Genomic DNA, 21,347 nt, shown 5'->3' on the forward strand with positions numbered 1-21,347 from the left:
TTCGAAGCAAGCAACGAAATACGGAGGGGAAGGAGCACGCTCCCTCCCCTCCGTATTTCAAGCTACGAGGCTATGAGCGAAGGAGCACGGGAAGAACACGTCCGATCTTGCATGTAACGTTGTTACCTTCAAAGCGAAGGGGCGAAGGCGCAGCAATGTGATATACCCAGTTTGCGTTGCCTAAAGTTTCCGGTCCGTCTCGTCTTGTTTGAATGCGCTTATGCTACGCTTGTTTCTTCCGAAATTGTCCTGTTTGGACTATTTTGAATATTAGTAGCCTTTTTGTAACTATAAATCTTTGTGTCAAACAATTAGAGCTGAAAAAACTTAAATTCTGTCAGATATGTGTCACCTTAGATCTCTTTCTTTTTTTTAACCTCGTGCGTGTCATACAATTATTGAAAGCTGTCGAGATATCTTCGGGCTCAGTAGATGACTCACCTAGCATTTGGCCTCCATAAACTGGGAGATCGATCATGGTCAGTTGGTGAGATGGGGTAGGGATGAAACACGTTTCCATTGTTCCCCTGTAACTTGATGTATTCCTATTTTCCTGTGGGGTCTCGGAAAGGAAAAAAAATGGCAGAGGCATTGGCTGATGGAGGGCCGAGTTTGGTTCCGTTAAATCTACGACGTGGTTATTATCCTACGGCGCTGAGATTGACCGATTGTTGTCCAAGCTCTTGGGAAGGTTCATGCTATATGCCTGTCGTGTTTTGCCTTAAAATTTTCCACGGCTGCAATTCTATTGCAATACTCCTGCGAGAGCATTTCAACAAAATTCTTCGTGAATCGGACAAGCATCGTAGAGCAACGGCGTATGCGAAGAGAGGATCGGAACTCTTTCTACTCCCTCTTATGCCGCTATTACCGCTGCAGTTATCAAATTTTCCTCTTTCAATTTTAATTGAAAGAGGAAAGTTCGATTACTGTCGAAATTCCAGGCGTACGTCTGCAACACCGCGCGATAGTATTAAAAAAAAAAAAAAATGCCGCAAAATGTTTTTCTTCATAGCTCCGATGCTCAAAATAGGGGTGCGCCTCTTACGCACGCTTATACGGTATTCTTTATATGTGTTCCCCACTTGAGGTTCGAGGTTATCGTAACTCCCAGGTACTTCACTTCGTCTGGTGCCTTTATGTTAATACCATCCACAGAATAAGCATGATTAAAGCTGGACGAATTCCACAAGAAAAGTACCAACATGCATTTGCTCATACTAAGTTCGAGTCCCCACTCTTGGCTCCACAAATGAACGTTTTTTAAGTCAGATGATAGAATTTCATAGTCAGAGTGATCACTAATTTCGCGATAGATGACAGCGTCATCAGCAAATACACCCATGTCTCGTATAGCGCAATTTCGATTAGCGCAATTTCGATATAGCGCAAATTCGTTCCTCGGGGAAACATTGCAACGCAGTGTAGCCTAATCAAAAATCTTAAACGCTCTCGTGATAAAACGTGAACTTGCACTAAGTATACACGAAATTTCTATCATTTTACGCATATTCATATTATTGCTTGCCTCAAATCTTCTTTTTTGTTTATATATTATTCGAAATCCATTGCTGTGCAATGGCCAAAAGTATTTTATTTTATTTTTTTATTTTATTTTAAAGAAATATAACCACATACAGCATATGCCATTTTATAGTGGCCAGGTAACAATACATAAATTAGAGGACGAAGACGCAATATAACATGTAGAAAACAATAATTACATTTACAAAAACAAAAGGACAACAAGAAACTGCAGTGACAGACTACTTCGGTGACAGATAGGATAGGGAAAGGCTTATGAAGGATTTCAATGGAAGTGCAAAGGGGTCGATGTGTGGAGGGAGTGAGTTCAACACAGAAGTAATGCGGTAGAAAAACGAACGTTTAGTGAGTGAAAGTCTAGGAATGGGCATGTGGATTAGGGGATGAGAACGGGTAGGGCGGGGTGGAACTTTAAAATTGATAAAAGAGAGCAATGCAGGGCAGTCGATGGTGGAATTGAGAATCTTATAAATAAGTTTTAAATCTGCTGTGAGCCTATGGGTAGTGAGATTAGGGATGAAGAGAGAGGAGAGAATAGCATTAGTGGACATGTTGCGTAAATGCTGTATTCTATTTTTTACTATATTGGCAAAGAAATTGCTGACACAGTCCAGGGATGAGAGGTTGGTTTGTGAAGAGATAGACCAGATGGGACAAGAGTAGGTAAGAATTGGAAGAATGATAGATGAAAAAAAAGTTCGAAGTGCCTGGGGGTCTTTAATTTCAGTGAAACGGAACAGGAGTCCTAAGAGGGACATTGCTTTAGACTTGATGGATTGTATGTGTGGAGAAAAATTTAATTTATCATCAGTGATAATGCCTAGGTTCTTAGATGTTGATACACGTTTCAGCGAGTGATTAAAAATACTGTAGTCAAATTGATGAGTTATCTTCTTTAGGGAAATGGACATCACACTACATTTATCTGGGTTTAATGCAAGATTCCAGACATTACACCAATTCGATGTCTGATGTAAGGCATCTTGTAGGTCTTTGCAATCAGATGGTTTTTGAATTTCCTTGAACAATTTACAATCGTCAGCATAAAGGAGAGTTTGAGCTTGGGAAGAAGGTAGCAAAGAGGCAAGATCATCAATATACAAGTTAAACAGATAAGGACCAAGGACACTCCCCTGAGGAACCCCAGATGTCAGAGGAGGCCAAGGAGAAGATGAGCCAGAAAGAACAACCCTTTGAGTTCGATTGTTGAGGAAGCTAGTTAGGAGACTTTTGAAATTACCAGAAATATTAAATCGTTCACCTAATTTGTGGAGGAGGAGGCTATGATTGATAGAGTCAAAAGCTTTGGAAAAATCCAGGAAAATGGTGTCTAACTGTGATTTATTATTAATGGAGTTAATGGCATTATGCTGAAAGACGGATAAGTTGGTCATGCATGAGCGACCCGGAAGAAAACCATGTTGATTATCAGAGAGATGAGGGGAGGTGAAGTAGTATAGTCGATTTAAGATTATTCTTTCACAAACAGAAGAGAGAACTGGAAGTAAGGAGCTGGGTCAATAGTTTGATGCAACATTTTTTGGCCCGGATTTATGAATGGGGATAACATTAGCAGTTTTCCATTGTGGTGGAAAAATGCCAAGGGAAAAGCATCGGTTTAAAACTCGGTATCGGTATTACTCGTCATTGGGTCAAGATAGCCGGCCTACCGAAGTAATTTATCTCGTCTCCTTAACAGAATAATAATAAATAATTTAGATCGTTAATTAAGCGTGGGGCTAGTAGAAATGAGTTTTTTTCAGCAATACGGTTTGAGACGTATTTTTGAGACGTGAGACGTCATTATTTGAGACGTCATAGGTAATCGGGCGATTGACTTCCAGGTAGAGAGTCTACGCTAAAGCCTTCAAGGTCATCGGTATTCACGGGGGAGAAATGGAGCGGTGGCCGAGTGGCGCATGAATAGCATCAACACATAAAAGGTTCCGCTATAGAGTCTCAAACACAACGGCTTTGTTCCCTCCCCGCAGTCGTATGCCTTCTATGTCTCAGGAATACAGTTCAGCAGAAGAAGGTGATTTAGATAGAGCCATACAGAGTAAAAACCAAGAGAATATGGCAAAAAATAGGAATGCGTGTAGAAAAATCAAGAATTTATCAAGAAAAACCATAAACCTAGAAGAGGACTTGAGAGAGGTCAATTGCTTTGAAAATGGAGAACGTCAAAGCGATATTGCTCGGAAGTTTAAACGCACGATGCCTTATTCTGAATAAAGACGAAGTTAAAACATCAGTGACCTCAGCCGCACCAACTTCAGCCAAGCGGTCTACACATACGGAAAGTTCATAGTGAATCAGTACAAAAAGACGAGAGTGGTAATCGCTCCGAGACATTTAGTGAAAGCTCCGGTTGGTTCCAGAATTTAAACGGCAAGCAGGTATTTTCAGTGCGGCGATATCAGGTGAATCTGCAAGTGTTGATACTGCAGTCACCGCAACATTTTCTGATGAACTCCAAGCTGTGATTGAAAGTGGCTCCTTTCCCGCTCAACCAGTTTTTAGTGTTGACGAGACGATGTTGTTTTGGAAAAGAATGCAATCTCGTTCATTCATTTTCAGGGAAGGAAAACCTGGGTTAGGTTTCAAGGCATTTAAAGACTGTTTCACTTAGCTGCTATAATGACTCGGAGGACTTCAAATTAAAATGATTTATCATTCTTTAACTCCGCTAGCTATGAAATGGCATTCAAAGTAGCATTTTCCTGTCATTTCGATGAGCGACAAAAGGGCCTGGGTGACATAATAGTTGTTTTTAGACAAGTTTGAAAAATCGTCAACTGCCGGCAACGCATTACGATCCCCTGAGATAGCAGATGTTAGCCCACCCGCACGACAGGAGGGAATTTAAAAAGCACGTAAGAATTTTTTTTAACGTGAATAAAAGTCTTTGAATGCGTGAATACTATCTTTAAAGATGTTTTAAACTATAAACATTTATACAAATAATGTTTTCTAAGGCTATTTATGGGAATATATGTATATGTTTTAGAGGAAATTCAATACCCAAGACCTATGCTACCAGGAACGCATCCCTATCTTCCCAATGTTAAAACGCTCTCGTATAACGCAAATTCGTATAGCGCAAAGACCCCAAGGAACGCATCCCTTGCGCTATACGAGACATGGGTGTATGCATATTTTACTGCTAATGCGGGAGCAGATATCATTAATGTATATATCGAGCAACAGGGGGCCAATTACGCTTCCTTGTGGAACATCTGATGTAACTTTTACAACATCAGAGCTAATTCCGTCAAGAACTACTTTTTGTTTATGATCTCTGAGAAAGTCGCGTATCCAGTTTACAACTGTTTCGTTCATTCCGCATGACATTAATTTGTATAAAGGTTTGTTGTGAGGTAGTGTCGAAAGCTTTCTTAAAATCTAGAAATAGTGCGTGTACTAGTTGTTTAGTTATCCTATCATGTTTTATAGATATTTCTTCCATCAATTCCTCAGTATATGGGATGTCTAAATTGAATTGAGTATCGTCAGTGGTGTATACACTCTCAAAGTGGGAATTTAAAGTGTTAGCTTTGTCAATATTTTCGGTGACAAGTTTACCATCTTTATCAAATAACGAATCTACGGTTGAATGTTTTCCCTGAAGCTCTCTCGCCTACGACCAAAATTATTTAGGATTTTCTTCGAATAATTCTCCGAGTACTTTTTTCTTAAACTTTCGCATTGATTTCTAGGTTATTGAGCGTTGTGCAGCGTAATTTTCTTTAGCTCCAAGTTCCTTCAATTTATTACGCATCGTAATGGACTTTCTGTACAAGTTGTATGGTTTTCTCTGTTTCTTAGTTCCCTTCTTACGTCGTTGTTGTACCATCGAGGTTCCTTATCATCACATTTCAGTTTTTGCGGAATATGTTCGTTGATTCCTTGGCGCAGAATTTCTAAAAAGTGTTTCCATGTTACGTCTGTGCTTTGGTCCTTTGATGTAACTACGAATTTTTTGTAGGGGTCATTAAGCATCTCGCCAAATTTAGTGAAGTTGTATTTATCAAATAAGTAAATATTGCGTTTTGGTTTTACGACTGACGCTACATCAATTTTTAACGTTGCAAAGATTACTCTGTGATTGCGTATACCGTCAATAATATCGAGTTGTTTAATCAACTTAGCATGCCTTACAGCTAAAAGGTCTAATATCTTATTTCCTCTCGTAGGCTTGTCAACTACTTGGGTGAGAGAGTGATTTACAAGTATGTTGAGTTATACTTTGCTGATTTCTCTATTACTTGAATTAGGTTTTACAGTGTAAGTATCCCAGTTTATGCATGGAATATTAAACTCTCCCCCGATTACTATTACACTTTTACTGTCTCTCTGAGTAAATGCGGCTATTTGATTTTCTAGAAGGTACATAATATCGACTTCGGAGTTCGGCGGTCTATAAAAAGAGCAAACATGAATACTCCTTTTGTTTCGTTGTTTAATTGTACACCATACGCTTTCTATTTCATTGTCAATTATTTCGTGGGCGATGCTGTGTAAATGTGATTTAAGTGCTATAAAAACTCCGCCACCTGTTCTATTGGATCCAATATCCAATGATACAGCAGCTAAAATTAAGGATGCTGTTGCGTATTACAAAAAATAAAGGCACGTTAGCTCCTTCTAAGACAGATTTAATACTGCAAATAGTAAAGTAAGGCGGACGAGACATCGCGGTGAACAAAGTAAAGTTAGGGAGAGAAGTGTTCTGTTCTGCTCTACGGTTCAGGAGAGAGAGCTAGAGAGAGAGCAGGCGAACAGGCCTTCACCGCATCTACAGCAGGTGCGCGGACAGGCTGCGCCGTAGTGTTCCCCTAGCGGCGAGAGCAGGAACTAAAAAGCCCGCAAGGGTGCACATTTAAAAAATATCTGCAACAGACGCAGTACCAAAAAAATCCAGAATCTGTCTATATCTAGTAGTTATTGCATATTGACTTCTTCTTTGATTGTAATGTTAATATTCCTAGTTTTGTATCCTTTATTTAAGCATGAAGAATGATGTTCAGGAATTTCATCTGTGACGAGGTCTGTGTATCTAATGAATACTATTGACCAATAAAGATTATTATTATTATTATTAATCTGTGAAATTTGGCAAGGTTTTATAGATATAGTTTTGTACCTGAACTCAAGATAATGTGACTGTTGGAAGGGGATTATTAATAGCAGTGTTTCTTTTGCTTGCAGAGTGCGGTAAAGAATGGGCTCAAGGCGACGGAATGGGTTGGCTCGGTGACGCCTTTGCTGGGCGGCAGGGGAGGAGGGAAGGCCGAGTCTGCGCAGGCGTCTGGGCCAAACGTTGACGCCCTCGCCAAAGCCATGGAAACGGCCCTCTCGTTTGCCAAATCTCACACTTCCAGCTCACAGGCGGAGAAAGCATGTTAGAGACGTGATGCATGCCTTCTTTTTCTTTGTGAACAGAAATGCGTTGATCCATTGGATGCACGCTAATTGATTGTGATGATGTATTTATGACTTAATTATTGCTCACTTAATCAACTCAAAGAAATGGACATATCTTTTTTGTTCTGGTCTGAAGGGATGGGAGACGGCTGGTATTCTGACTTCTCTGTCACAATCAGTGACTTGTTTTGGCAGTTTTATTCTTCAGGTTGATTTCACCGTAGCCTGATGAAGAACAGTGGAGCATTGATTTTGGATCAATTTGCCTGTAGGAGAGAGGTGAAATCCCAAAAGCCTTCCTCCCATCCAGTCTGTTTGCAACTCCTTTTGACATTGTTTCTCCCTCGTGATAGGGTTTATGCTGCTTGTGAAAAATTTTGCTTTACTTGACTTATGAAGATATTTTGGCATGCAGGAATCTGTGAGGTTCTATGCTTCCCACTCTAATTTTTACATCATTGAAATTCATTGGGTTAATTTTTATAAACAATAGGTTCGGGTGGAATTTTTCAATCATGATGGTAGAAGAGCACAAACTTTTGAATGCATAATTTGTCTTAGCTAGTGCATGCATGCAAAAGTAGTTTTCTAAGTTCGTGATGCGTGGTTTCCTCTGCATCTTCCCTGGAACCATTCATTTCATAAGACTTAAGATCTTATGCATTTGTCAATTCCCAATAGATTGTTATGTGTTCGACAAATATTCCACTTTATCCATGACATTTTTGCCCATATTTATCTACTTTTATGCTTACACATGCCCCAAGATCAACCGTAACCGGCCTTTTACGTCAGGAGAATAAGGTAACAGTGGTCTGTGAGGGAACTCTTTACTGTCACTTAAGCTGACACAGGATGGACTTGAACCTACGATATGATCTTCAGTTAGTTAGCCTTTACCACACCAGCGCTCACAAGGCCAGAGATTTTTTCATATTCCTGGAATTCATTCCTTCTCCAGCAAATTCTTCTAAATATCCTGTGCAACACTGGAAAATATTGGAGGCATTAATTCGTAATACAGTATATGATTGTTATTCTGGAATATTTGGGACCAACATTCTGGAAAAATGATATTGTCAGTGTTAACATTTCAGTTTCTGTATGGTGGGGCAACTCAGAATTTTATTTTATGGGAATAGGGATTCATCAGATGTGATGCAAAAATCAGTGAGGAGGTTAGAAAAGAGAAAAAGAAGAATATTTTCTTGACATAAATGATGGCAGACTTTAGATTAAATTCTTTCTTCTTAAGTGGCCTGAATTTGTGGAGGTTATCTAGACTAGGCCACTTTTAAATTCAAGCAAAATGGATGGAGCCTTATCTCACAAGCCAAGTGGAAGATCAAATTTTCACGAGGTCATATTTGTTAATGTGTTGCAATAATAAATTTTACGTTATTCTTATGTCTATGAGCATAAACATATGTGAGATTTTTATTATTAGTAATCCCACTTAGAACTTGTGAATAATGTCAGTTTTAATTCTTAAAAATTCTTGAAGTGATTCCTAAGGGCTTGGGTAATACAACTATTATTAAAAACTACGGTACATGAATGAATACTTGAATGAACAATTTTTTATCTCTTCATCTCATGTCTCTATATCACCTTTCCCATCTTGTTGATTTACTCTTGGCAGTATCATGATCTGGTGGCAATTTTTCTCTGGTTACTTTGTGATACTGAGAACCATTGTGATACTTAAACTTCTGCAGCCACCCTTGTCTATACTCACTAAACTTGCTTTTGGAAAAATTTCAGTTGTTCCGTTGTGATTTCAATAGCAATTGGCATGCGGAGAGAGGGTGGCCGTGAGTTGCAAAGGCACATCCCTTGAGTGCTCTTAGTATTGCAGATCTTCCAAGTCAGGAAATAAAACCTAAGAAATAAGATGAAAAAGGCAAATGTGTCGCCGCCTCAAATTTGACTGACAAACTAGCTATGACAATCTCCTATTTAATTTTTAGCTGTTTTTTTCAGGGGTTCAAATTTTAAAAATGAACTCTTAGTAAAATTCTGGAAAACAATCGGTTTTCTTCAGTGCCAACGTTATTTCAGTTTCTGGATTATCAATCTATTACTGTATTAGATCTGGTTTTTATCCAAAAGAAGGGTCTGCCAATGCCTTACAAACGTTGTTGTTGGATCTAATTACCAGAACTAGTGTAGCTCAAAGGAGCTAGTATAATTCCATCATCTACTATTACCATTATACTACTACCGGCTAGTATAAATCTGTACTCTAATTGCCTTCTTTGTGTCATTCCATCCAAATCCAACTGTATGTGAGCATCACTGAAACCATGGGCTGTGTCTTTCACAACAGCATATCTATGTTTTTGTGTTGAGAAATGTGAATCCATTTCAAATAGTGTCTGTTTCTGGAATAGGTGCTCAAAACAATTGTTCACACCTTGATTAAGTTGTAATAAAACATTTTGACCAATGTTGTGCCTTTAGGGTGCTTGGTTTATTATTTTTTCCTTTTATGCTTTCATAATTTTGATGTATAATGGTGTTATATTTTTTGTGTTATTAGCACATTTCTTTCTTAGTTTTTTTTCTGTTAAGTTCTTGATGTAATTGCAAAGAAATAATATTATTTTTTCTGGAAAGAAGCATGGCTGTGGAAAGCTTTTGTGGTGTCTTGGAAGGCTATTACATTAACCTAATGAAATACATAATAATAAGAGCGGTTAATTCTCAATCAAGCTTACTAATTTTGGCGGAAAAGGCACTAGTGTATGTAATCCAAAATCATAGATACATGATACGATGGTATCTGGCATTACTTTGTGGAATCTGTAATTCTTGTTGAACCTGCACCAACACTTTTTAATTTCCACTAGAGTATTTATTTTGATGATCATGGTTTTCTCTAACAGTCTGCTTGGACAGGATGAGCAATTTTCTACAGTGTGGTTGGTTGAGATGGTGGGTAGGGGAGGAGTTGGAGGGTCGGTGGCTGACAGAAACACAAGGCGACAACTACATACATATGTAGTATTGTTTGGCGTTCATGTGGCTGAGGAGGCGTGGCGGATGTCTAGGAGAGGATTGAGGCTTTCATTTGCAAGATGACCATTTAGCAGTTACTATTTTATTTCATATTGCATCCTTTGGGTTTGAGGTGGAGAATAGTTGGCACAAAATCACTCATTTGATCTTTTTCCATCTTAGATTTTTGCCAAACAGAGACCCTGATATGTTACGGGTGACATATCAACTTTTAAGTTCTTCAGTCTGAACTTCGAAACACCTTCCAATGTTGTCCCACAATCACGACACTTGAACCAATCCACACACTTCTATCTGAGGGTCTGATTTTTGTTTTACATAATTGGTTTTTCACATTGCCTCTTTTATTGTAGAAGGCCACAGTATTTGTCCTTGAGGAAAAGTTTCCTGATCTTTTCCAAAATGCCACCATAATATGCGAGTAACCTCCACTTTTGTACTAAATTGCTTCCCCACGTCTCACATGGTGTACATTGCTGTTCTCCCTTACCTTAGCTTTGCTTTGTGTTTCTCTGTTGTGCTTGTCCCACCCCCTTCCTCCTCCTAACCTGCTTCCCTCGCTATGTATTAGCCTCCAGACCCCTCTGGCTCTACTTCCCCAACTTTAGTTTTGCTAATTAAGCTGTCTGTCAGACAACCCTTAGAAGAACATTCATCGCCTAAGTTCGCTGCATTGAAGGAGGCAAAAAACTTGCCAAAGAAGTCGTCAAATCACGACCGTAGCTTCCGTTGCATAAACTATATGTGCTTTATACTGGATGAAAAGAGGCAATAAATACATCTTTTTCTTCATGCTCAATAGCTTTTGTTGATAGCATTCGCCGGCAGACGTTGCGATATATATCGTTACCTTCCATAGTCGGACAGTAAATGTGTGCAAATGCTTCTGTTTTTTGTTAATTAATTAATTTATAAATGCGCTCAGGCTCTTGTGCTCCATATTTGAGATCCCTGCGTGTCCCTGCCTAGGAATTGTTAGTGTACGTTCTTAGCGTGTGCTAACTTCCTACTCGTCCCAAAACAAGGAATGCTCGGAGAGTGGTGCCACCGGGTGGCTAGTCGATACACTACGCAGAGGAACCAGATTTCTGGGTTTCTGGATTCCGGATTTGAGGTCCTCAACTGTACATGCAGCAATTACTGTATGAAATACTCTCCTCATCTTCATACTCTGTAACACAAAACAAAATGAAAGTACAGCATTATCGGGGCATGGGTACACAGGCGAGCTGCAGCACAGTACCCTGCTAGTCTGAACTGCCCTCATGCATGTCTATGACTTTTGAAGATGTTACCTCACTGTGTAGTGGCCAGTGATTAACTGTCCATGCACCATGGTGCGGTCAAGCTTTGCTTCTCTACATTCCCCTCCAAAAATATGCTTTTATCATTTGGCAAATGCTAACCAAGTTACAAACTGAAACAATTTTGTAAACTACGAAACAAAAACTTAAGCATTGTTATGTTATGTGCAGCACAGCAATAGTTTTTAAAGCAATATGCCTGAGGACATTATGTGGGTTATGCAGTGTGTCCTTGTGTAGGCACTGGATGTGTGGTGAGGATTGAGCTGACAAGGTTTACAGGATATGCGGTGCGGGGCGTTTCCATCTTTGTGGGCAACAGTTTTGCCGACATTGCTCCTACTGGCTTCTTCAGGTTGATGAAGTGGAGAAAGGTGGTATCAACCATCTTTTATATACAGTAAAACTTTGATTTTACGCAGTTGGAGGGACCGAAATATGGGCACTGTGTAAAATCAAAGTGTGTAAAATCAAGAGTTGGTATTGAGGAGGAGTATAGATTTCAGGATAACATTTGCTCATTATTTTTAGAACACTCAGTCATACACTTTGTATAGGTCTGATTTAAGCCAGAACCGGAACCAGAAAAAGTCTCATATGTGAGGTTTTACGGTAAAAGAGAATGAAATCCTTTTCAATTGCGTCAAATACGTTTCCCGGATTTTATTACTCATTTGGAGGCAAGAAAATGAAGCCTAATAATCTTATTTACTCACAAGCAACACCACAGATGACATGTTACCTTTAGAGAAACAACGTTGCATTCCTGAACAATTTTTCCCGTGGTTGAACAACATGGTTGAATTGCTAGCATTTCTGGTGCTAAGATTACTTCTTTTACCCAGGAGAAATTCCAGAATGGTGTTACTAAATGCTCGCAGAGTAGCTAATTTTGGAAAATATTCTCATTAAAAGCAGTTTACAGGAAATCCGTTTAACCACCTGCAGACAAACAAAGATTGGAGATTGAAGAAATGAGATATCTGAGGATAGTCATCCAAATTAACTCCATTAACAGGGAGCAAAATTTCGCTAATACATCACAAAAGCTTTACACCCTGTGGGCCTAGGTTCAAGTCCTGGCAGTAGCAGAAACTTATCAGAGATGGCCCTATCCATACTTGAGTGTAATGTGGAGGGCACTTCCAGTGCACCACTCTGTCCAGCAGATGGGACGTTAAGTCCTGGTCCCTTTGGAGTCTGTCATTACAACCTGGCTAATGCCAACATAGGGTTCCTATCCCCCCAGCCCTTACTTCATGGCGCTAATGACCCCAGCTGTCGGTCACCTCCTTCCAAATAGCATACCATAGATAATACGGAGCACACAGGACCCGGGATATTCGGAAATTCAGATTTTTCCGGTGTTTAGATCACTTTTTTTTAAGTGAGCTATTTAAATAACCGCGCAACTACGTCATGCCGCCAGTGATGAGTAAAAAAATTATTAATAGTCCGGAACAATTTTCCCACTTTATAATTTTTACGCATTAAAAAAGCATTTTCCCGCGAAATTTTAGCATTAGTAGATTTAATCTACCGGGTATAGCTTCTCTGTCGGCATTCTTCCGCGAATTCAGCGCCGGGACCTTTGACTCAAAAGCCGTGTGACTCATCTTCACGTAATATTTTGCTTCCCCATATCTGATAACAACACCGGACACTTCTTGTATTTCAATTTAATGGTGTTAAGCCATTCTTGAGTTTAAAGGGACTGCCTTATCACTCACGTCTTGAATTTGACTTCAATGATTACGTGACGATTGACGACGCGAGTTATTCTCCGAGGGCATTAACTCCCGATCCGTTAAAAATAAACGCTTGTCTCCTAGCGGAGTTTAGCTTATAGCTATTCAAGTTCCAACCATGTTTCATTTAAAAACCCACTGACAATGAGATACAAGTTGAGTCGGTTCTGATAAGCGCGCCGCGCAAGCAACTTTCCCTCGCCTCCATTCGTCCCCTAGATGCGGGGTTAGCCCGCGGAATGAGAAAACACTGCTTTTACCATCGTGTTGAATTACCATCGACTTACGTCCATACTAGAAGTACGACTATCTTTTTTGATTCCCCTTGGAAGCCAAAATTTTGGCACGGAAGGATTTTTAACGGCTCATTTCGCCGTTATATTTCGCTGGGGCGACGAAAAGCGTAGCGTTGGCAAAATTCTAGAAAACCTTCCGTTAGAGATAGATATTCCGTTGTACATAATTCCGTATCAACGACCATCTACTGTAATTACAATAAAGATGTTATAAACAGCGTCGATCAATAAGTCGAATAATAAACGAAATGTGATAATGTTAATATCTCCGGCGATCATCTGTCTTAATCAAAAGTAGCTACGCATACACGGCGATTGCCGTATGTTTTAAGTTTCGACATTTCCTCCTTCGGCAAATTTGAACTTAGAGCAATATTCGCATTCGTAAAGGAGCCTGAAATACTACTGAGAGGGCGTAGGGGCCCCAGCAATAATAAGATTCGCGATGTTTTTAGTTTCACGCTCAACAGCGTGACGTCATTTCAACCGTTCCTGTATTCATTTTTGCAACTCATTGAGACGAATAAATAACCTAACTTCATATTGCTCCAGTCGGGATTTTCAAAACAAGTCGAAGGACAACTGCGTAAAATCAAGATTAGCGGCCTCTTTGGGGCTGGGGTTATGCTGCGCAAAATCGAAAAACTGCGTAAAATCAAGAAAAGATGTAAACTCGAAGTTTCACCATTGCAATTCCCTATGCTTTCCGGCCGGACTTGAGTGCCGCTGCGTAAAAACGAGACTTGATGTAAAATCAAAGTGCGTAAAATCGAACTTTTACTGTACATGAGTGGGAGGATAGCTTAGTGTTATGTGCACAACCATGCTTTCTACTGGATGAGGGCAACTCTTGCTCATTGTGAACTCACCAGCACATGATGTCACGTGCACCCCTTATCCAAAGGGAATTCTGAACACTTGATATACAGGGGATTGGGTTGGTGTGGTGGCTAGAGTGTTGGCTTCCCACCCGGTGGGCCCGGGTTCAAATCCCGGCAGCAGCAGAGAATTTTCAGAGACTGCCCGATCCCTGCTTGAATATTGTGTGGAGGACATTCCAAGCGCAACACTCCGTCCGTCGCATGGGACGTTAACCCGTGGTCCCCTTGGTGCCTTTCATTAAGAGCAGGCTAATGCCGACGCCGGGTTTCCCTCCACCCTTCCTCACCCACCAATCCCTCATGGCGCAAATGACCTCAGCTGTCGATTGCCTCCTCCATATACCATACCAACACTTGATATACATATGTGCAAGAAGAGAGGACCGACAAATCACTCCAGTTATTCTCGGAAAGGAATCTGACCTATTTTAATATATTTAATGTGCTTCAGTAGCCAATCACTAAACAATAATGAGTAGACAATATGGGGAGTCAGTGTCAATGATTTTTGAGGATCTCGGGAAAGCACATGATCTGCCTTTTAAATGAAATGTGTAGGAGATAGCAATGTGGGTGAAAACATCTCTTCTGATGCCTCACTCAGTTGGAGGCAAATGGGACTGCCAAGTGCATGTTTTGTGAATTTCAAAGATGAAAGCACTGGTTGTTAAACTTTGTACATACAATGTAGACTTGTCTGATTAATTGAAACATTAAGAACAGATGATTTCGATTAAGTTTGGAGGTAAAATGAAAATGCTTTGTGTGGGGAATGATGGGGAATATGTATGTCATTGGCAATGTGCTCAAGTACCTGGCCGCTTCATGAGAGACTGTCATTGCTCAGTGGAGAGCGGAGCAGGGCAAGAGTATGTAGACGCAAAAAATAACGTCTCTATGGACAGAACACTCGTACACCAAACAACATATTGTGCATCAATGCAAGTAGCTACACCAAATCCCTTGTTTGCCCAGTGATGATTGCGTTATCGTTTTAAAGAAGTTTATTGTTCTAAACCTTGCTTTGAAAAAAAAATTAATTTAATTAATCTGATCACTTTAACACTGTCATTATTATGCTAAAATAATTCCATTATCGGTTTGTGCTGATCGAGAAACTTTATTTAAATGATTATCAAATCATGGAGATCTATGTATTTTCCCAAATCAATTTATTTTACTTTTAAATTGTTTCAAACAAGCAACATCTGGCACACTTTGATCTGCCTGAATTTATGAATGTCTTTACCTCAGCATTTATTAAAAAAAAAGAATTACATATATAAGAAAAGTTTTTCCTACAGGCATTTGGTACTCGGTACCAATTCAAATGAAAATCATCATCATCTTGTGGTGTTCTGCCCGCCGGCAGGTCCCCCAATGCGGCCAATGCTGTCTCCATTCCCTCCTGTCTCCGGCCATCTCCTTCAAGTCTCCATATCTTCCAATTTTTATGTTTTCAATGAACTTCAGCCTTCTCCTTCCCCTTATGACCCCTTCCCTCCTTCTGACCCCTTCCACCGATCCCTCCAAAGCTACTTTCAAAATTCCATTCCCTCTCATCAAATGTCCCAGCCAGTTACCCTTCCTTTTATTTATTTTGTCCATCAACGTTCTCTTCTCACCTATCCTATTTAACACTTGCTCATTCCTAACTCGATCCGTCCGCCGTATACCCTCCATCTTCCTCCAAACCCACATCTCCAACGCCCCAATCCTGTCCCTGTCTCTCTTCCCCATCGTCCAAGTCTCACATCCATACATAAACACACTCCACAAATAGCATTTCACCAATCTCTTCCTCAATTTCAATTACAGTGCCTTGTTACACAAGGCTCTTTTCTTCTTCTTCTTGAAAACTTCTTTCGCCATCCCTATCCTTCTTTTTATTTCTCCTATACTTTTCTAGTCTTCAGTTAACAAAGTTCCCAAGTAGCTGTAGCTTCTCATATTCTGTACTTCACCTTCTTTTGTCTTCACCCTCATACCATGTACATTTCTTACTTTTATCACTTTAGTCTTCTTAACGTTTATTTTCTTTCCACCCAAGAAGGAATGAAAAGTCATTATGACATCATCTTGATGTCATTTTCAAGTCATGGCTTGGTAGTCACGGTGACCTCAAAATGACTTCCTTGAAATGACATCCTTCGTGACTCATGATGATGTCAATATGACTTTAAATGACTACCTATCATTTTGACCTCACTTTGACTATTTGTGACCAAACCTATTTGTTCTTCTAATGACAATTCTTACTATAATTTCTGTATTTAGATTGTCATTTAGGGATAAATTAAACACTTCAGATATGAAACTCAGCCTTTATTAGGATTTATTGCAACAAAAAACAGATAGATTTTACAAGAAGAAAATCCTCAGGATTTGTTTTTAATTTTCCTTTTAATGTTCCTTTTCTCCCTCTTCAAATACAAATCGAGAAAAATTATCTACATTGGCCATTACAGTTGATTCTGTAGCATTTCCTTTCCCTTCAGTTGCCTCTAGTTGCTTAAGCAATTTTGTTGATCTTTGCCTTCTTCTTAATTACTTTACCCTGAGGGAAATTCTTCCATCGTGGGACTGCAAACAAAGGAAAAAATAACATCAAGAAGCTGAAAGTTTCTAATTTTGATGATACATAAAATAGAAAAATTGATACTAACTGCAAATAGCCTTATTGATGTAGGGTTTGTTGAACATAATTTTTCCAAGCTCTCCATCCCAATTGATGCAGCGAGCAAATTCATATTTCTGGTCACATGGGCTGAAAACTCCATCAGTATGATCAACTGCAATTTGTCTACGATGTTAAACCTGTGAGAAAGGAAACCAAAATAAATTTTAAGTTTAACATATGGCACAAGAAGGGAAAATAGAAGTGATAATTTGATGGATGATGTAGAGCGGATACCAGTCAATTTACTCACAAATGATTTGAAGAGAGATGAGGTTTATAGGAGCTCTTCAAAGTTGTTTAAATCCTTCTCGTCATCCAGAGAAGTTTTGGCATATTAGCTGCTTCAAGCATCTCATCTTCTGGAGCAATATAAAGCAAATTTTCATTCCCTTTTCCTCTCCTGTATGGTTGCAATCTCTTGTCTCGTTTGTAAAAACAAGCGTAAATAATCCGAGAAATGGCACATTACAGTGAAACAAACGCTCCATTGTTGATTTCAAATGAAGACCAATTTTATTATTGGCTATTATTTCCGTGGTAACGCACGTACGAGCTCTCACTGGAAATATTATTGAAAACCAGGAGAGGCTTAATTATTTCTTACGCAAATGCAGCAATCAGCGATGATGAGTTATTTAAAAAAACCGCGGCGCATTCTAGTTTAGATATGGCGCGTCACGGATTTCCTTCGAAATATTTTGGCATAATATGTTCGTTCCCGGGGACTTTCTTCCAGTAAAAGCGAATAATAGACCATTTTAAAGGAACAATGATCATATAACGTCATTAAATCTCGGACGAAAATCGATAAAAATATCGAGAACAAAAAAATCAAAATAAATATCATCCGATATCCATTAAAATATCACGATATATATCATCCGATACAAATATCGGGGCCCATAAAAATCGCCTACCGATAAAATACCACGATGTATCATTTCATAAAAAAATCTCCAGCCCGATAAAAATTTGCCTTCAGATAAAATATATCACGTTATATAATTCGATGAAAAAATACCTCCTATTTAATATTGCGATGTACCATACATTAGTAAGTTTTTAACGCACCAATTTATGGTCTAGCATAAACGAAGGCCAACCCTATACATATTCCAGCCTTAAACATTTTCCCAAACTAATTTCCCGATGCCAAAACATGATAATTTATCGTGCATAACGACACGATCGGGTGATAAATCACAGTCTAAGAACCTTGATAAATCACGATGTTTTATGGCAGCTGCGGCTTTTGTGAGACAATAAATCGTGATATTTTATTCAAGCAGCAATTTTTATTGGATGATATTTCGTGATATTTTAGCAGTGCCGATTTTTTTATCGGATATTCAAGCGTAGTCAAACGGTGATTTTTATCAGACCTAATATTTGTTATCGGATGATATATCTTTATATTTTATCGAAAGGATATTTCTACCTCATAATAGTCGTTCCGTAGTATTTTATCGGGAGACTATTTTTAACGATTCCGATATTTTTATTGGCTCAGTTAATTTATCGCACCAGATATTTTTATTGGACGATATATCGTGTTATTTTATCGGTTCCAATATTCTATCGGTCCCGATACTTTTATTGGGCCCTATTTATTGGACAATCATTTATCGATAATGTACAGAACTCAAATTAGTATTCCCAATACAATTAATTATCGCGATATTTCACGATATATATCGCCCAGGGCAAGTGGTGCAGTCACATCTTGGGGTACCAATAGGGGAAGAGAAGGAGGGGAGGCGCCTTAAGGGGCGCCACCTTTTAAATTTAGGCCTAAAACCTGGCTATGCCACTGAGTGACCTATTGGATGTAGCCACTGACTATTGGCAGATGGGTCCCAGGAGTTCAAACCTGGGGGGAAACTTTGGGCTCCCCAAAATTAATAATTATCTGTAGAACTAGCCCAGGGAAAGGAACTGGCTCCCCTCCTTAAGGTGTGGTATTCGCATGCGTGGTTGTGTGATTAAGTGTCAGGGGTGAGCTCTACCCTCACCTTTCCAAACCAACCTTCAGGTTGGAATGCGGGGAGAGTGAGTATCGTAGAGAATATTTGACAATTTTTTTTTTTTATAGATTCTCACTTTTAGTGAAAACTTGTACAAATGAATTCAAAGTCAAAATGATGTCACTTTGACATCAGAATGGCCCTCAAAAAGTCACCTTCACAGTCCTGACTGAATAGTGACTTTTTGTGGGTCATTTTGAGGTCAAAGTGATGTCATTTTGACTTTTCTTCCTCCTAGGGCATATGTTTCCATTCCTTCCTCCAACGCAGTGGTGGTTTTAGCCGAGGACACAGAGTCATTGCAGTTACCAATATCTGCAATGACTCTGCGTCCTCGGCTAAAACCACCATATCATCAGCAAATCTAATGCATCTTATTTTTACTCCACCAATTCTTATTCCCTCTTCTCTTTCATCCACTGTCACAATTATCATGCCTTCAACATACATATTGAACAGAGTTGGTGACAAACAACATCATTGCCTAAACCCTCTACCTAGCTCCACCCATTCAGTCATGAAAATGATCTAAATAAATTAGATACTGTTATTATTTATGGTTGTTATGGAAATATCATTTTGCTAGTGATATAGAAAGTTGTGAATTGTTTTGCTAAAAATGTGTTTTTACAGAAAAATTTTAAGTCTAAGAGAAATATGGTTAAAAAAATTATAAATGTCTTGTTAAGCCTGTGGTTAAAAATAATTCCAGCTATTTATATTAATTGAAGTACTTTTCAAAAGCAAGAAGGGCTGTACTAAAATCATTGCTTGGCCTTTGAAGTGCCATGGGATCAGAGATTCTTAGGGGCCATCATGCACTGCCCCCACAAGAGACATACCGAGTCATCAAGATTGCCTCATAATAACGACAAAGTGGAAAGACCACAGCCTACCATTGTGATAAAAAATATTTGTTTCGGTAACCAGTGGACGAAATCTTCGTGCCACTATGAAAGCTTCGACAGTTAGTCCGGAGAAAAAACAGGATCAACTATCTACTTCAAGTTTTATTCTTCAACCATTTTTAAAGAGTCACAACAAAGTAACACAACAAACCCTTGACTACAAAAAAGTACATAGATACTATTTTCTGTTGATAAAAAAACGGCATTGTCCGCGAATATACGAAATATACATTTCATAGAAATCTTAACACTCCCCCTCGGACAATACCTGTTTTGAAAATGCAATAATCATTTCACCTTCAATCTCTGAATGAGAACCTAACAACACAAGACATTTTTGATAACATAAAGCATAACCTCTAGTCTTAGACAAAAATCTAAACATATGCTTGACATTTTTCCAATCAGTTTGACATGGCTCCTCCATATACTGACTTAAAATACACACTGCATAGGAAATGTCTGTTCTTATATTTCCAGAAAAATGCAACAAACAACCTATGGCTTTTCGATACAAATAATTGCTTATTTGGTTCTCAACATCTCTCTCTTGAAAATCTACTGGTAAAGGAGTATTCACCTCATGACAATCTTGCATCTCAAATTCTTCCAACATATATTTTATATAATTCTCTTGATCAATATATACCACACTTCTTCCAGGTCTCTGTATTCTTATGGACAAAATATTATGGGCTGAACCAAGATCCTTGACTCCTACATGCTTACCTAGATAACTCTTAAACTGTGAGATCTTGTCCTTCGTTCCGACAAGCAACATATCATCAACATAAACCCCTACTTCAGACATGCTAAAAATACATGGATCACTTAAACACTGTTTTAATCCATACACAGACAAAATTGAGCTTAGATGCAAATACCAATTTCTACCTGATTGCTTTAAACCGTATATACTCTTGTTTAACTTACATACATAAAACTTTCTATCAACCGTTATATTCTCTCCGAGATATTTTGGTATCTCCATGTACACATCCTCTTCTAATTTACTGTTTAAATATGCCCCTACAATATCCAACTGATCCATTTCTAAATCTGTCTCAACAGCAATAGCTATCAGAAGCCTCAGACTTTTCTTTTGAATAACAGGACTAAATGTGTCATGGTAATCAACTCCATGAATTTGACCATATCCCTGAGCAACTAATCTTGCCTTGAACTTTATAATTTCCCCTTTATCATTACGTTTCAAAGCAAACACCCATTTTGAACCTACAATATTTAATCCCTCTGGTCTTGGCACTATTTCCCATGTCCCTTGGTCTGACAAAACTTTTACTTCTTCTTGCATTGCCTGTTTCCAAAACTCAGAATCTTTACTATTTAAAGCCTCTGTTACTGTCCCTGGAATGGAAGTACACTCAATACTTGCATGAGCATAGTTGCAGCTTTGACAAGATGTTGGCTTCCTAACACGCTTTGACCTCCTTGGAATGGACTGGCTTGGTATCTCACCTGCGACCTCACCAGGGTCAAGGTTTGTCACTGG

At 39.0% G+C, this 21,347-nt stretch overlaps 1 protein-coding gene and 1 long non-coding RNA gene across 3 annotated transcripts in view; one reads left to right on the top strand and one right to left on the bottom strand.

Annotated features, from left to right (window-relative positions):
- Positions 1–21,347, top strand: part of LOC124169056 (alanine--tRNA ligase, cytoplasmic) — a 253,582-nt gene that overhangs the window by 203,987 nt on the left and 28,248 nt on the right. For both annotated transcript variants that reach the window (XM_046547527.1, XM_046547526.1), the window contains exon 19: positions 6,757–6,949. In XM_046547527.1, coding sequence (XP_046403483.1) covers positions 6,757–6,949 — 193 coding nt within the window. The remainder of the gene's footprint in view (positions 1–6,756; positions 6,950–21,347) is intronic.
- On the bottom strand, positions 16,607–17,404 carry LOC124169057. The gene is made up of 2 exons (XR_006867024.1): positions 16,889–17,404; positions 16,607–16,805 (listed from the first exon to the last, which is right to left on the bottom strand). It is a non-coding gene; the product is annotated as an uncharacterized LOC124169057 (long non-coding RNA).

This window comes from Ischnura elegans, chromosome 12 (assembly GCF_921293095.1).
Source record: "Ischnura elegans chromosome 12, ioIscEleg1.1, whole genome shotgun sequence".
NCBI classification, from domain to species: domain Eukaryota; kingdom Metazoa; phylum Arthropoda; class Insecta; order Odonata; family Coenagrionidae; genus Ischnura; species Ischnura elegans.